The following is a 17,178-nucleotide window of genomic DNA, read 5'->3' on the forward strand; positions in this document are numbered from 1 at the left end:
GACGGTCCAACAGTTTGGAGCGCGGTAGGAAACCATTCTTAAACTGTTTCTAGTTTAAAAACTGTTTAAGAACGTTTAAACCGTTATTCTTATGTAAGATGATGAAAATGATGCTGTCATCTTGCATCATAAATAAGATGACTAGAAAAATAGGGTTGCTCTGAAACATTTGTAGATGAACAGAGTCTGAGGTGGTTCCTTTGGGGCTCCAGTTCTGACCCCTTTGAGACGGTTTCATTTCAAATACGAATGACTGCAAATAAAGCTTGGGAGTCTGCACCATATGTCATACTAATGTAACATGTAACTTATGAAAAAAACACTCTTCATTGGACTAACCCAAAAAGTTCATGAATGCAAACCCCAGTAGGAGCCATGGCACTGGAGCCAGTTGAACATGTGCCAACTTTATTTAAACGCAGACACGCCCTTGTACAGGCTCTGTCAACTTACAAACATAAAACACACAAGTCCAAATCATCCGGCGCCGTCCGCACGTCCAAGAGCACACAGCAATACAAAAATAAGTCCAACGGTACACTCTTATCCTACAGGCTTCATAAAAGGATGCAAGTATAAAAATAAATTAAACATTTTGACTTCAGGCTCATCGATCTCCAGTTCAGGACCCCCCCTCCACACACACAGAAGCGTGGGCAGAGTGGACAATATGGAGATGCACTCCTAACTGCAGAGTGAGTGCAATGGGAGCTTTGAAATGTTGTGCTTCTGCTGTGGTACTGTTCTTACCTTTAAAATGCTATCAATAAAAAAAATGTCAGCAGACGGAACCAATGAACATATACAGGACAGTACCACAGAGGAAGCACCAAACCACAACCAAGGCTCGTGATTGTCTACTGCGTTGAAGAGGCTCCAAGAATCAGGTTAGACACTTGGGAAACAGAGGCTAAATATGAAACTTTCCACACAGATGAAGCAGTCCCAGAGCTGAAGCAGGAAAGGTTACTCATCATTCATCCAAAAATGAATGAGAATTACTGCGAAATTAATGAGGAAAAAGGTTACATTTTCTTTGAAACACGTGAATTCATAATGTGGGAGGGGCCCGTAGGATCTTTGGATCGCCAAGGGCCACGACGGGCTGGACTTTGGGAAGGGCTGTGTTAGATGATTAAAAATCCACTCTTGACACCAACGACCCTGACTTTGAGTGTTCCTGAGGGCGGCACTTTATTGGCAGAGGGAGGGGGGGGTCTCACTGGAAGGTGGGGAGGGAGGGTCACTGGCAGAGGGAGTGGGGGGGGGTCACTGGCAGAAAGGTGAGGCCGTGGGGTCAAAGCCTTTAAAAACGTCTTTGAGAGAGCCATTGTCCTGTTCTGCAGAGGTCTGTTCTGTGTCCGCTGGGCTGCCCCCCTCAAAAGGGCTCCCAGCACCCCCAGCCTTACTCTGCTTCACCATCCCAAACAAGGAGGGCACTGCGAGGTTCTCAGCCCCTGCCTGGCCCGAGGCCCCCGACGAGCCCCCCCCCTGGGCACTGGAGTTTGGGTCGGGGGCAGGCCTAGGCCGGGGCCGGTTGTAGCTGTTGTAGCGGTCAGTGCCCTGCTCTGATCTCTTCTCGGGCTCAGGTTGTTCTAAAGCAGATTTGCGAATGAAAAGAGGTTCTTTAGACTTGCCCTTGGAGTCAGAGCGAGCTTCTGTGGGCGAACCCCCCCCACCTGGACAGTCTAGTTTGGGAGTGCGGGGGTCGTACAGGCTGATGTTGCTCAGCACATTGGGGCTCCCTGAGGCCACAGATGTCCCGACTTTACCTGCCCCTCCAGAGGACAGCAGCCGGGGGTCATAGGGGGCTGTGGTGGGGGGCGACTGGGACGCTGATGGGGGCGACGTGGACGGGGCTAGATCCAAAACCTGCTTCAAGGTAGTTCTCTGTTGCTGCAGCCTAGGATCGGAAGGGCCCTTGCGAGACACTCTTGGGTCGGAGCGCTGGTCAGTCCGGGGGTCTGCCGGTTTGTTGTCTGCGGGGGCAGCAGAGGGCAGGGGGGGGCTCTGGCTCGGACTGGAGTTAACCGTCTTGAGGATCCGGGAAAGCAGCTCCAGGTCAGGTAGAGATGAGCCTGAAGAAGGCTCCACAGAAGGCGTCAGGGCGCGGGACATGCGTGGGTCTAAGGACGGGGCTGGGACTATACCGGGGGGCAGGGGCAGTGGGTCCTGTTTGGGGAGGGGCAGGGGCAGCAGGTCCTGAGGGGACCAGGTGACAGCTTTGGAGAAAGCCGGCAATGGCAGCAGAGTGTCCTTCTTGATGTGGCTGAACTGCTGCAGCTGTTGCCGGGGGTCCCGGAGCTGCAGGCCCATCAGGGGATCCAAGGGGATGGGCACAGGCTTGTCCCGCAACACGCGCTCTGGCTCCTCCTCCTCCACTGGTGCCGATGTCAGGGGGGGCGGCTTGTACACTGGAGGGTGGTCTGGCTTTGGGCTGGAGGCTTGCTGGGATGTAGTGAGCCGGGCCAGGCGGGGGTCCGCAGGGGGACCTGAAGAGGCGCTGTCTGTGCTTTGAGGGACATCGCCAGCACGGACCAGCCGGGGGTCCCGGGCTAATCGAGGATCCAGGGGGCGGGAGGGAGGGGCTGTGGTGGAGGGCTTTTGAAGGCGGGGGTCGCTGGGCTGGGTCTCTGCCTTCGATGGGGCCTGTGTTTGCTGTCGAAGGGTCTTTAGGATGGAGGTCACACTGCTCCCACCATCCTCGTCCTCACTGGAGTACCAGTTACCCGAGTCTCCTGGACAGAGCAAAGTGTTAGGTTTTTAAAAAACAATTTTATTTAGCACTTTAGTATAACTAGTTAAAAAGAACAGGTTCAACTCCATCAGGGCTCTTCAGGTGGCTTTACATAAACAGTGAGTCAAATGCTTCATTCCACATTCTAGCTCCAAAAAGAGCAGCATTACAGGCAGATCTTAATATACAATTGCATCAGTCTCAAAATGCAAAATAACGCTCTCCATCAGATCAACTTGGCTCAAGTGAATTTGAGTAATCATTTCAACTCATCACAATCCAACAATTTTAGATTACATTATCGTAAATTCATACTTAAATAATGTTTTTGCTGCGTCAAGTAGAAGATTGAATGCACTGTGGATCACACACGGGCAGACACTATTTCGTCATTAGGTCAACATTCAGGCAACTTCTGAAAGCAATTGCTTACACTAAGAGGAAAGGGGTATGGATACTATTGCAAACCCCACTGTTAAAGGTATACAGGAGGATTTTCCAGAATTTTAGGAAAGAACCACCCTCTCCACTTTAAAAACAAAAATGCGCATGCGCAACGCCTGCCTCCACCTGCCTCCGAGGAGGAAGAATCTCCCAAAAACACTCTTGTTTCTCTCTTCTGAAGCCTTTCTCTTCTTCTCATACACTTCGAAGACACTTTTTCTGCCATTTTCAAACGACTCGGTGCGTCTGCAGCAGCAATGAATGGCTGACAGCGTAACTCACATAGGCCTGAAAGTGCGCATGCGCAGAAATGAACAAGGGGCGAGCGCGCACGACGGCCTTACGTAGGCATATCACCAGAATGATTGACAATTAGGAGGACCAATCGTCTTGATGATCCACCCGGAAATAGAACATCCTCCGCTATACCTTTAAGTTTTTCATTTATAAAGAAATCATGTATATATTTCATTTCACTTCACGATTGTGTGTCACTTAGTGTGTGTCTTTCACGTAAAATTTTAATTAAATATATTTATGTTTGTGGTCCATAGCGTAGTAAAATGTAAAAAAGTTTAAGGGGGCGGATACTTATGCAACCCTCTGTATTTCTTTATTGATTCAAAGCAATCTATTACTGACAAACCTAATACATCTGGGCGGTAAGTGTTGAGCACATGTTTTGACTCACTTCCTGTTTTGCAAACTTTTAGCTTCTCTGGGTACATGTAAAAATAATGGCAGTACATTTTTTATTAACCGTGGCCAGTCACGAGGTTGGACTAAATATGGTAGAAAATGACTTTGGGCCTCATGAGTGTAGTTAAAGAGAATTATCTGCTGTTCCCACTTAACTTATTTAACTTTAAATAGTCCCAAACCGTCTAGAACCATGTGTGTACTGCCCCCCCATGGCTGAAAAGTAAATGGAGTTTGGATTTTCTTTTGGTGGAAATTTGTGTAAAAGTATTGCTCCATGTCATGGGCACACAGCGATCTGATCAGCGGAGCATTCCCTGATCACGCCCAGCACAGGAGGAAGTGTAGGTTTAGCTTTTCTGTATTACATTCACAAAGCATCAGGAGTGTGTGGACGCCCCTCTCGCTTCCCCCCAGGTTCCACCGAGCTGACCCACAAACTGCGCAGCAGCTGGTAGAGCGGATCGTCTCATGATCGGAAGGTCGTTGTGTCCTTGGGCAAGACACCCACATTGCCCCCAGTGTCTGCGTACATTGGTGTATGAATGAGAGTGTGAATGGGTGCGTGGATCCTTGCTGTAAAGTGCTTTCAGTGCCTAATGTAGGTGGAAAATCGCTATATAAGTTGAGACCATTTACTGCAAATGTAGTCAGAGGCTGTGTTAAAAAAGGGGTTCTACAGGCAAGTCAGATTTAATGCTTTTGATTTCCATTTTAAGGCCCAAATACAATCCTTTTAATGTAGTTTCTAACCTATTTCAATCAATTATTTAAGAATGTATTAGTGTTTAAGTTTATATAAATGATCATAAACAGGAATAAATAAGAAACTGGTAAAGTGGAAACTGTTTTTGCGACGGTGCTTTACATTATTGCTGTCAGCTGCTGTAGCAACGGCGTCATCTCTTGGACATATACCCCTACTACAACACTCAACGTTATTTCCCACAGTGTAGTCTATCGTTCAGTTAAATGTCACTTCAAAACAGAGGTTACATAAATCGAACATTCTCTGTCCTTTACAGAATATTTTTAGCTTTGAACCAGCTGCTCTGACCGTGTGGGGCTCTTTCTAAAAGCAGCTACTCCACTGCTTAACACCGTGTGGTTTGACTTTGCTTTTCACACGGACACTAAACAGGATTTATATAAATACACGAAGGACAGAGAGGTGCAGGAGGTAAGAGGCGGATAGACGCAGCTTGAGACGCATATGCCAACTGCTCGCCCACCACTGTTTCTTAAGCATTACGTTAACATTGAGAAAATACAAATAATCCCTAGCGATGCCACTGCTTCCAAATAAAGTTGAAAAAGTAAGCAATTATATTTTTGTCAAACTTTTCACAGAATGTCTGAAAACGTGCTTTAAATTATTGTGAGACATCATGATATATATCTTTTTATAAAATAGTCCATATCGTGATACATGCTTTTTTCCCATATCGCCCAGTACTACCACAGGCACAACAAACAGTGTATGTTGCATTTAAGATTTGTAAATGTTCCATCAGACAGAGGAATGAGAGGAATATTTTATATTCAAAATTAAATCAGCCACAACGTGAGACTTATGGGATAAATATTGTGTCCAATTTCAGCTAAAAATAATTTAGACCAGTGGTTTTGCTAGGGATAATTTCTCTCCTTCATTTTGCCAGACAGGCTTGTAAAAAATCCCTCATGTATTTAATCTCTCATTATGAGCATTTTTAAGATATTATATTTCCTTTATATATGCTGCATATTGTTTATGTTAGAAAAAAACGCGAGATTGCAGGATGAATTGAGCTTCACTAAACATGATCGGAACGGAGTTATGGAATACAAATTTTGCAACTGAAATGTGGATAAACTCGTGCATAAAAGTCTCAGACATCTAATGAATCTCCTCTCTCTTCGTGTGTTTGTCCAACAGCATGTGCTCTCAGCTCCGATGTCAGATCTGTCAGATCCATAAGCTGTTCAGCTGCCGTGCGGAAAGCAAAAAGGAAACCATGCGGTGTAAACAGTGAAGACACAGCCCCGCGCGCTCAGAGAAAGATCAGCGCTTTGTCTGAACTTTCATTACAGCCTGATTTTCAATCAGTCAATGACGAACGGCATTCAAAATTGTCTGTCAAAGCTAAAAATATTCCATAAATGACAGAGAATCTTTGGTTAATGTAACCTCTGATTTATCCCATAATTTCTTTATATTTCCACAACTTCTGCAGAAAAATAGTTCAGAAACGTAATGTTCATTATAAAACAATGAATTTGCCTTTTACAAAGCTGTTTTACGAAACCGAAATGTTTATTTTTACGACTGAATCCTTGCTGTAGTAATATATGTAAAAATATGGGCTATTTGGGACTTGGGGAGATCCAAAAATGTGTATTTACCAATAAAATGAAATCATAATCCCTTCATATTGTATTGGTATTGGTACCCTGAAACTCTACATTGGCCGGGCCCTAACAGCTAACCCTGGTCTTACCCTCAGTCTCGCGGCTCTTGCTGAGGTCTCCTTCAGCCTGCCTGCGGGCGCGCTCCTCCTCCTCGTGTTGTTTCTGCTGGATCCTCATGAACAGAACCCTCTGGGCAGGAGGCAGGAAGTCTGGGACTGAGACCCCTCCCTGACTACTGCTATTGGATGCTTCAGGGCCACTAGACTGTGCACCTGACGCTGCTCTGCTGTCCCCAGAGAATCCCTGGTAAGTGTCCCCTGTGAGGAAACAAATGCAGTGTTAGGGTCCCACACTCAACAGGAGGCCGTGCTCTCTGATGTGCACACACCTTCAGACATGGCTCCTTCTGACTGACTGCCGTCCTGATTGAAAAAATTATTGTAATAGTTTCCATCGCCCTGCTCAGGCCCTGGAGGCCCTCTAGGATCGGTTGGATATCCCGCTCCCATGGCCACCCCATTAAGGCCACACTCCATGTCAGGAGCCATGGCAGCCCCAGGTGTGGGGAAGTGTGTGGGAGGAGCACCCGGCACACCTGGAGGTGCAGCAGTCTGCCCTGGAGTCCCTGAAGGAGTTTGGCCCCTGAAACATAACCCACAGTAACATTCACATGGAGGAGATGCTTACTTCAGTCAGTATCATGTCACAGAGCGCGACTCACCGAACTAAGAGTTTCTGTGCCAGTTGCCCTGTTGGCTGAACTTTAATTTCAAACAAGGATGGGATTTTCTTTCCTGGACCTACACCCCCTCCAGCCGCATGAGGGGGAGGTCCGATGGGTGCAGGAGGGACTGTGGGATTTGGGGGCACACCTGGGTATAGACCGTCATCAGGACCATGGGTCGCAGGGGGGTTGGCAATGGGCACCACAGGAGGGCCCTGATTGGAGCCAAAGTCCGCAGTGAAATCTGGACTGGGGCTGGCCTCCACCGGGAGTGGCCGGGGCGGAGTTGGCAGCAGCCCCACTCCGGGAGGGGGCTTTGGGAGAGGATTGATACCCTGCTTTTTCAACTCTTCCACCTCTTTCTCATCTTCTGCTCCCGCCTCAGCATCCTCCGCCAACATCTGAGCAAACACACACAGACTTAAACGACTGCCCACTGATCCCTGACGGGGCCACAGTGCCGGCGCTGCTGAAACAGTACCTTGCTGAGCAGGTCCTGTGTGTCGTCGTTGAGAACGTCGTGGGAGAACATGCACTCGTCTCCGTTCACACAGTTCCCGGTGGTGTGGAACAGCTTACAGGGAAACTCCCGTGGGCCAGAGTCAAGGAGGAACAGTCAGATATGAACTGCAGGACGGGAGGGGGACAGAAGGAGGGGTGGGGGGGCGAACAGGCGAGGGGAAGAGAGGGTGCTTCAAGGAAAATAGGTTGGGAACCACTGTGTTAGGGTATTGGAGGGTATTGGAGAGTATTGGAGGGTATTGGAGGGTATTGGAGGGTATTGGAGAGTATTGGAGGGTATTGGAGGGTATTGGAGGGTATTGGAGGGTATTGGAGAGTATTGGAGGGTACTGGAGGGTATTGGAGGGTATTGGAGAGTATTGGAGAGTATTGGAGGGTATTGGAGGGTATTGGAGGGTATTGGAGAGTATTGGAGGGTATTGGAGAGTACTGGAGAGTACTGGAGAGTACTGGAGGGTATTGGAGAGTATTGGAGGGTATTGGAGAGTATTGGAGGGTATTGGAGAGTATTGGAGGGTATTGGAGGGTATTGGAGGGTATTGGAGGGTATTGGAGGGTATTGGAGGGTATTGGAGAGTATTGGAGAGTATTGGAGGGTACTGGAGAGTACTGGAGAGTACTGGAGGGTATTGGAGGGTATTGGAGAGTATTGGAGAGTATTGGAGAGTATTGGAGAGTACTGGAGAGTATTGGAGGGTATTGGAGGGTATTGGAGGGTATTGGAGGGTATTGGAGAGTATTGGAGAGTATTGGAGGGTATTGGAGGGTATTGGAGGGTATTGGAGAGTATTGGAGAGTATTGGAGAGTATTGGAGGGTACTGGAGAGTATTGGGTGGTATTGGAGGGTATTGGAGAGTATTGGAGGGTATTGGGTGGTATTGGAGAGTATTGGAGAGTATTGGAGAGTATTGGAGGGTATTGGGTGGTATTGGAGAGTATTGGAGAGTATTGGAGGATATTGGAGGGTATTGGAGGGTATTGGAGGATATTGGAGGGTATTGGAGGGTATTGGAGGGTATTGGAGAGTATTGGAGAGTATTGGAGGGTACTGGAGAGTACTGGAGAGTATTGGAGGGTATTGGAGAGTATTGGAGAGTATTGGAGAGTATTGGAGGGTATTGGAGGGTATTGGAGGGTATTGGAGGGTATTGGAGAGTACTGGAGAGTACTGGAGAGTATTGGAGGGTATTGGAGAGTATTGGAGAGTATTGGAGAGTATTGGAGGGTATTGGAGGGTATTGGAGAGTATTGGAGAGTATTGGAGGGTATTGGAGAGTATTGGAGAGTTTTTGAGGGTATTGGAGAGTATTGGAGAGTATTGGAGGGTATTGGAGGGTATTGGAGAGTATTGGAGAGTATTGGGTGGTATTGGAGGGTATTGGAGGGTATTGGGTGGTATTGGAGGGTATTGGAGAGTATTGGAGGGTATTGGAGAGTATTGGAGGGTATTGGAGGGTATTGGAGAGTATTGGAGGGTATTGGAGGGTATTGGAGAGTATTGGAGGGTATTGGAGGGTATTGGAGGGTATTGGAGGGTATTGGAGGGTATTGGAGGGTATTGGAGAGTATTGGGTGGTATTGGAGGGTATTGGAGAGTATTGGAGGGTATTGGAGAGTATTGGAGGGTATTGGAGGGTATTGGAGGGTATTGGAGAGTATTGGAGAGTATTGGAGAGTATTGGGTGGTATTGGAGGGTATTGGAGAGTATTGGATGGTATTGGAGAGTATTGGGTGGTATTGGAGGGTATTGGAGGGTATTGGAGGGTATTGGAGAGTATTGGGTGGTATTGGAGGGTATTGGAGAGTATTGGAGGGTATTGGAGAGTATTGGGTGGTATTGGAGGGTATTGGAGAGTATTGGAGGGTATTGGAGGGTATTGGGAGGGTATTGGAGAGTATGGCTGAGTTTAATTAATACATTTTCCTTTGAATGTCCCAATAATCCCATAATAAAATAATATTTTTTGCTTTGGTCAGGTCATATTAAATACAAAATACATGATTAATGCACCCACATTAGGCTAAATTAAATATAAAGTAAATATTAATATTTTAAGTTAGTTTCTTTCTGCTTGTGGCATTAGTTCTTCTGAGAATGTCTTCCATTTCCAAGTAAAATTGGTACTGCGTCATATCCTTAACTGAATCGAAAATCAATCAAATTGAATCGGGCCCTTGTGAATCTAATCAATTTGGGAAATCCGAATCAATACCCAGCCCTACTGGAGAGTACGCTAGAGTTCGTTAGAGCAGTGGTTCCCAATCAGAGGTATAGTGGCCCCTTGGGGTGCCTGAGGACTTATCAGGGGGTATATGGGACTATTCACTAGAAAGTGAATCTGATCATCATCTTTAAATATAATGATGGACGGAGTACACAGAGTACTACTAAAGGATCCATGGGGTCTGCAAGACAAAAAAGTACTACTACTTTAAGAGTACTTGAGAGTACGTTAGAGTATGTTAAGAGTACTGGAGAGTATTTGAGAGCACATAAGAGTATTTGAGAGTAGGTTAGAGTGCATAGACAACATGAAAGAGCAGACAAGGATATCGTGCATGTAGGGGCAGTGATCGGCGCGGGCGCAGAATCCAGTGATATAAAATTTACACAGTTCCTTCTTCTTTGGCAGCTCCATATCGTGGCTAAAATTACAGTGCTCCCCCTAGTAACAGAAAAAGAACGAGTTACCTCACATGGTTTCTTAAGAGAAGTAGTGCATAAACCAAACGTCTCACCCATGTGCATCTGCCCTCCATGTAGTACTTGCAAATGGGCTTTCCTTTCTTGTCCATGGGCTTGTCATGGGGGCCTCTTCTGCCCCCCTCTGCTGGCCCGTCCTGAACACAGAACACCAGTCAACAGTCTGCTGGGCTCCCATAAACACCCTGAGATGTTTGAAGGACCTCACCCCATTGTCTACGTCTCCAGTGTGGTCATCATCGTGTCCTCCTTCCCCACGGCCCCTTCCGCGACCACGGCCCTTTCCACCACGCAGCATCCCTCGCATGCCCCGCCCTCTGCCTCGCACACGCCCCCCTTTGCCTCCTGATTCAGAGCAGTCACAAACAACACTTTGAACTACAGTATCTGTCACGTGAGTTGAATTGAACAGCACAGTGGTGAGACCAGACCCACCTCGGCCCCGGTCTTTGGACTTCCTGTAATGTGAATAGTCATCATAGTCCTCGTCATTGTCATATTCTTCGTCTGCATACTGCTGAGGGAAGAGCACACTCAGTACTTCACTAACAGCACATGGGAGAGGGTCTGGGTCCTACCTCCACCTCCTCTCCAAAACCTTCTCCATCATCGTCCGCCATCTTTCCCCCTCGTCCTGGGCGGCCTCGACTGCCCCCCCTGCCTCTGCGGCCCCCTCTCACACCTCCACGGCCCCGTAGACTCCTCATACGCCCCCGAGTGCCTGCACAGAGAGACAACGTACAGGTTTACTCTTACTATTGCTTGATTCATGTGAGTGTGATGTTCCTCATAATGCAGAGTACAGAAGGGTCACAAATAGGGATGCACGATAATATCGGCCGCCGATAATTATCGGCATTTATCTGCATTTTGGCGCCATCCCCGATAAAGCCGATAAAAAAAAATTCGGCCGATAATTAGGCCCGATAATTATAAGCTCAAATTACATTGAATCTGCGGCTCCAGCTCGCTGCCTTTCTCTCGGCGGCGCCGCCCCGCACGTCCTGCAGCCCGGAGCTGCTGCAGACTCAGGACAGCACATTTACAGCAGCAGATATACGCTCTCCACGGCCGACTTGTGCACGGTTTTAGCAGAAAAATACGACGAGTATTCCAGCAAAACAGCTGTGTGCAGGCGCTCTCCGTGAAGGAAGAGTTTTTCGACTTTTTACATCGAAGTCACTTCAACATTAGCACCGCAACAAAATGAGAAAAAGACGAGGAAATGCGAACCGCGGACCCGCTCACGTAAGTGAGCATTACTGGAACACAGCGGGGCCTGAACACACATGTATTATCTTAGCATTTCTGATCAAATAAACACAATAGCCCCGCGATTAAAGCGCTATGAACGAGAGGAGTTTTACATGAGCCACGCAGCTATGTTTTTTTTTTTTTTTACCACACGAGGCACAAATGAATAAATGAGCCCAATGCAGGATTATATTCCAGTATTGTAAATAAGAATTCATTAGTATGATGTCAACAAAAAGAAAAATACTAGGAATTAAGCAGTAGTAGTAATATTATTATTATTATTATTATTTTTTTTTTTTTAAATAAGATGTGACACAGATGAGCAGAGACAGACCTGCTCATGATGGAACTGTAAAAAAAACACAGCTTTAGAAAAAGGTGAGACCCAAACCCAAAGTAAAACTCATTATTTGATTTTTATTTATACACTTGTATATTGCTTGGTAGAGTTAATACATTTTGGGGAGAACTGTGAACTGTTACAGCGAGTTCTTGTCACAAAATAAAGTGCAAATATATATACATAATTATCGGTGTCATTATTGGTTATCGGTATCGGGACATGCGGAATTATCGGTTATCGGTTATCGGTTAAAATTGGCATTATCGTGCATCACTAGTCACAAAATTAAGGTTTTATTTATTTATATGTTTATTTGATAGGGACTGAACAGGAAGCATTGTTACAAATAACAGATGCCATGTTCATAGGCCATAGAGCCAACAGCTAATTCGCAGACCTGGTCCCTAGGTAATATTGGATTTGCAATGTTTGATTCAGTTCACTGTGAACAATTAAAATGACATCATATTAAGCACTAACCTTGGAGAGAAGAGTGAATTATGAACTAAATGAATAGAAGAAACAGTAAGTCACTGTGACTGTCACTGGTCACTCATTTAAATCACTATTTATCATATTGGCTCATGCTGTACGAATGAGGCTACAAGGGAAGCTGACCCCCCCCCCCCCCAAAAAAAAAAAAAAATTGTAAAAACAAAAATTGCCATATTGACCACACTCATATTTTAAGTGTGCTATTGAATAGGTAATTTGTCGTGTTTGAGATGGAGTCAATGCCTTCAGAGACAGAGAACCACTGGGACACACCTCTCACGCTGCGCCCGCCCTCCTTGGCCTTTCGATACTGGTTTAGCTCCTTGGTAAAGTCATCATACTCTTCATCAGCCAAGTCCTCTTCCTCCTCACCCTCATAGTGGTCTTCATCATAGTTGTCATAGGCCCCGTAACTCCTCTTCTTGGGGCCACTGTAGGCACCATGAGACTGAGAACAGAAAAGAGTGAAGTTTACGGTCAACTGAGCTGCATACACCTTTTTTTTTTTTTTTTTTAGCTTGTTATCTTATTTTTCTACCCAAAATTAATAAAATAAAACCAATTGAAACAAATGTTTGAACATGCATTGAACTGATCAACAACAGTATTTACAATTCATTGAACATTAATTAGCGAGTGTTTGGATCATATGACCACAGGGGGATATGGTAAGAATTTAATATTTCAAATCAATAGTAGCTCTAAGATAGGCAAAAACAATGTTCACAGACAGACATTTTTTTTCCTTGCATTGCAACGGATCGATAATTTTATAAAACAGCGTTAAACGCCTGGATGCATCAGCTGCTGCCAACCATTGACCAAAACATCCGGGAATTGCTTTAGTAAACAATAACAGCGATATTATGATGTCTGCCAATGATGTTAATCCGCCTAAATTGCAGTTTTGGTGCTAATTGCAGTCACACAATGGGGATATGATTGTGAGAATGCTAGCACTTACAGACTGGTATGGAGGGCTGTACTCCCTGTACTTCCTCTTCTCACTAGGGCTGTAGTCGGAGTCCTCGCTGTAGTCTGAGTGCTCGTCATTGGAGGAGGCATGGCGCTGGTAGAGAGGAAATAATAATTGAAATACTTTAAAATAAAAATGCAACATATATATACTATAATAGTGTAGTAATAATAATGTTATTCATCATCATCATTATTCACTCAATGGTAGCAAGCTACAGCTGCCCTGGGGTGAGCATATGGCAGGTGGTCGCCAATCTGTGGCACCAGCCTCTCCAACCTCCACCAACCAAGTCACTCATTCACAAACCATGATGATGTTTTCAAACCTTGAAAGGAGGAGGTTGCCCTTAGAATACAACAATTGTTCACAAAGGTGTCGCATCATGGTACCCTTGCAGCAGCAAAATACATTTGTTCTATTTCTGATTACTTGAATAGAGTTGTTTCTGTCATTTTAAATATTTTGTCTATCTTTTATCTTTATACTGGTGCCCTCAAACAATGCTCTTGAAGTAGTCTTCAGCTCTGGACAAGCTGGTGATCCCTTAGTTATGTTCACTTTTCGAATGTGTGGATATCTTAAAGCCACATTTTTTGTTCGGAAGTAGGTGAATGATGAACCCTCCTTGGGCATTCCTCACTCATGCCCCTCACTCCCCTACACTTGCTGCCCTGAAGATGGATTCAAAAAAATGGCAAACTCATTGATCTTAAATGCAGCACAGAAGAATAAATATGTAACAAAGTAAACATGTACAGGTGAAACTCAGAGAGAATTGTAAATCTTTTGTTATAATTTTGACCGAATAAACTGACTAAAGTGGAAAAAAATTAGAATAAGAATTCAAAAATTCATTTATTTCTGTAATTCAACTTGAAGGGACTATATAGAGTTTAAAAATGTTAAAACTAAGTATTTTCCTCCCCCTACATGTTCCAGCCATGTCCTAATGTGTAGAATGAGCTCAGACCTGTTCACCACAACTGCCTCTAAAATCCTGCACTGTCACTCAGAAAGGTGCCGTCATGCACGAGCTTAATATAGAGACCGCAGTTACGGAGTTGCAGTCAAGCCTTTGTTTTAATTTTGATGATTATGGCTGACAGTCCAATTTCAATTTTTCATATTCTAATTTGATGAGATTTTCAATTTGGGGTTTTAACAAGCTGAGCCATAGTAATCGAAATTATAACAAATAAAGGCTACACATATCTCGCTTTGCATGTAATGAGTCTATCATGTATTAGTTTCACAGTTTAGGTTGAATAACAGAAATGAATGCACTTTTTAACGATATTCTTATTTCTTGAGTTTCACCTGTAAATCTGTATTTTTTAGCTTTTAGAGCATAATTGTTCTATTTACAACATTAGAGCTCAAGTTTTATACCCCACACCCACATTTGGGCAAACAGTCATTACCAACCAAGCTCACATCAGTGCTGTACTCACTTTGTGTTTGGATTTTCGTTTCTTCTTGGAGCGTCTCTTCTCTCGTTCACGCTCCTTCTCTTTCTTCCTTTTCCTCTTCCGTCGATGCGCCTTGTCATCCCCGGAGTCACTGCTTTGGTGCCGGTCTTTGCTGCGCGGAGTTTTGTCATCTCCTCCAGGCTCCCCTGCCCCGGGGGCAACCTCGTCAGCTCCGTCCCCACCGCCTGTTGCGCCAGTGTCGTCTTTCTCCATCTCCGCCCCATCATCCTCCAACTCTCCCTCCTCCAGCTCACCATCCTCAGGCCTGTGCACCAGAAGTTCAACATTTGAACTCAGTATTCTATTGCTTTGATAGAAGTGGTCTATATCAGACCAGAAGATCAGGCCAGCCCATATTTAAACTGCTCTTGGTCTTAAAGCCGAGAATTTTTTAGGTATTATGAGTGACTTGAAAAAACGTTCATAGATAACAGCTGCTTTCTTTTTAAGTTTTTTTTAAAAATACTTAATGAGTGTCTTTGCTTTGTGTATATTGTGTATGATATTAAGATAGGACACTATTGATCTCATAATGGAAAAATTAACTTGTTACATGAGCTCTCAAGAACAAACAGTAACCAGGAAATTAACCTGTATCACTGGTTGTTACAATGCTCACTAAAACACTGTGTTTAAATACATACCCTGGTGGGATGACTTTTGCGTAGGCCGATAACCAACCAAACACTTATGTTTACATTACGAAATGTGGTAATGTTGGCGTTCGATCACACACACAAAAAGATCTGATCTTAAATGGGACCAAATCTAGCTGCCCAAAAGAGATCTAAACACATGACTTCAAACAGAAGTAACAGAATAGAATAGAAATGCATTGTTGATTTGAAGTGAATTTTCTTGGTGAAGACAAACTCCCTAATTAAGCTATGTACAACTTTGGTGTTTGTAGAAAATTGTGCCTGACTTTTAGCTTAGGCTTAAAGCCAGTCCTTGACTGAGTAGGCTAAACTTACCAACCCAAACCAAACAGGCTCTGACTGCATAGTAGCCAATGTAAGGGAAAACGAGACTCATTGGAATATTGTCACAGCTAGATCCATTGAATGGTCATAATAACTGCGGGGTTACTTACTGTGACATGCTTCTTCACATTTTGCACTTATAACTGTTTTATATATATATATATATATATATATATATTGTAGTGTAGGGGTTGTTTGGGGATCGAGGGATGTTTCCAGAATAGAAACAAAACAAAGGAGAGCCAGGGGAACATTTGTGACTCTCTTCTTTTGGATACTTTGCAGATGTGCTTCCTTTGATGGATGTATAGATATTTAGTGATTCTCAGCTAAATACAATTAAAGTTCTAATGTAAACCAATTTAATCAGGTAGGAAAATGTCTGAGGCGACGAAAATGGTCCTGCTTCTATGTCGCAACCACTGTGATAAACACTTCCGTGTTTTCCCAAGAAGCTAGCGCGAACGTAGCCAACATGAAACAAAAACATATTCCAAGTAGGCTGCAAAGTATAACAATATAGAGACGGCCCTGTGTTGTCGGGATCACGTCATGGGGTTTACTTTTTGAATAAAATAGTAATGCCCTTTAAAACGCGTCGCATCAGCTCAGAGCGTTTGGCTATCGTTAGCTTACAAGCTACTCTCCTAGCATAGCCAGGCCTCACAGTAGGCCTCATAAATGAAGTTAATGAGCCAAATTACTTCGTGCAAGCCACACCGAAGTGATCTTCATTACCAAAACACAAGGTTAGCTACAGCTGATGATGGAAGTCTGTTGACTTTTCACATTCTCTTCGAATTCGGTACCACAGCTCAGACACCGTGCGTTGGCTAGTTCCGCGGTCTTATATCCACATTTTTCTAATGAGCCTTTCGTTGGCAAGTTGGCAAAATAAAAGTTAAGGGCGTATTTTATCCTGTTTTGCCTCCCAGTTGGCGTTGTCGTTACCACTGTACCTGTTTTCCAGAAAAGGCGAGTTTAATCCCTTCGTCAAAAATAAAGAAAAATAACCCAGGCTTTGTGTAAAAGAGCAGGAGAAATAAATAATTTGATATTGAGTGTAGAATTACTCGACCTTTCGTCAGTCAGAAGACTGTTGTGTTCGTGGTTGGAGGTTGGGGAGTTTGGATGGACAGTCATGCTTTCCACAGCCATTCCCACACGCTACATTGAGGTAGCAAAAATGACACTCGGCACTGGAACTACTGGCTTGTGCGTCACTTCACTAGGATCTACTTTTGGATATTTAGGAAGCGTTTCAGTTCACAGTAGGTGATGCTCCACTACAGTTGTAAGGTAAATATGGTGAAATTGTCCTGACGTTGTCCGTCCTATTGTAGCCATGTAATGACGACTGACAAACTTAAAATGGCCGAGCCGTCTTCATCAACGACTGAAGGGAGGGATATGCCGAAGATGACGGCGC

At 44.7% G+C, this 17,178-nt stretch overlaps 1 protein-coding gene across 1 annotated transcript; it reads right to left on the minus strand.

Moving 5' to 3' along the window:
- Nucleotides 1-445: 445 nt before the first annotated feature.
- Nucleotides 446-17,122, minus strand: zc3h4 (zinc finger CCCH-type containing 4). Its single transcript, XM_079560258.1, has 14 exons — nt 16,828-17,122; nt 14,749-15,031; nt 13,283-13,387; nt 12,592-12,766; nt 10,802-10,944; nt 10,659-10,740; nt 10,432-10,568; nt 10,259-10,360; nt 10,066-10,185; nt 7,477-7,581; nt 6,993-7,396; nt 6,660-6,913; nt 6,361-6,588; nt 446-2,738 (listed from the first exon to the last, which is right to left on the minus strand). The coding sequence occupies exons 1-14, from the start codon at nt 16,905-16,907 to the stop codon at nt 1,270-1,272; spliced, it is 3,687 nt and encodes a 1,228-aa protein (XP_079416384.1). The 5' UTR covers nt 16,908-17,122; the 3' UTR covers nt 446-1,269.
- Nucleotides 17,123-17,178: the final 56 nt, after the last annotated feature.

The sequence above is a fragment of the Gobius niger genome, assembly GCF_951799975.1.
Source record: "Gobius niger genome assembly, chromosome: 1".
Classification (NCBI taxonomy): Eukaryota; Metazoa; Chordata; class Actinopteri; order Gobiiformes; family Gobiidae; genus Gobius; species Gobius niger.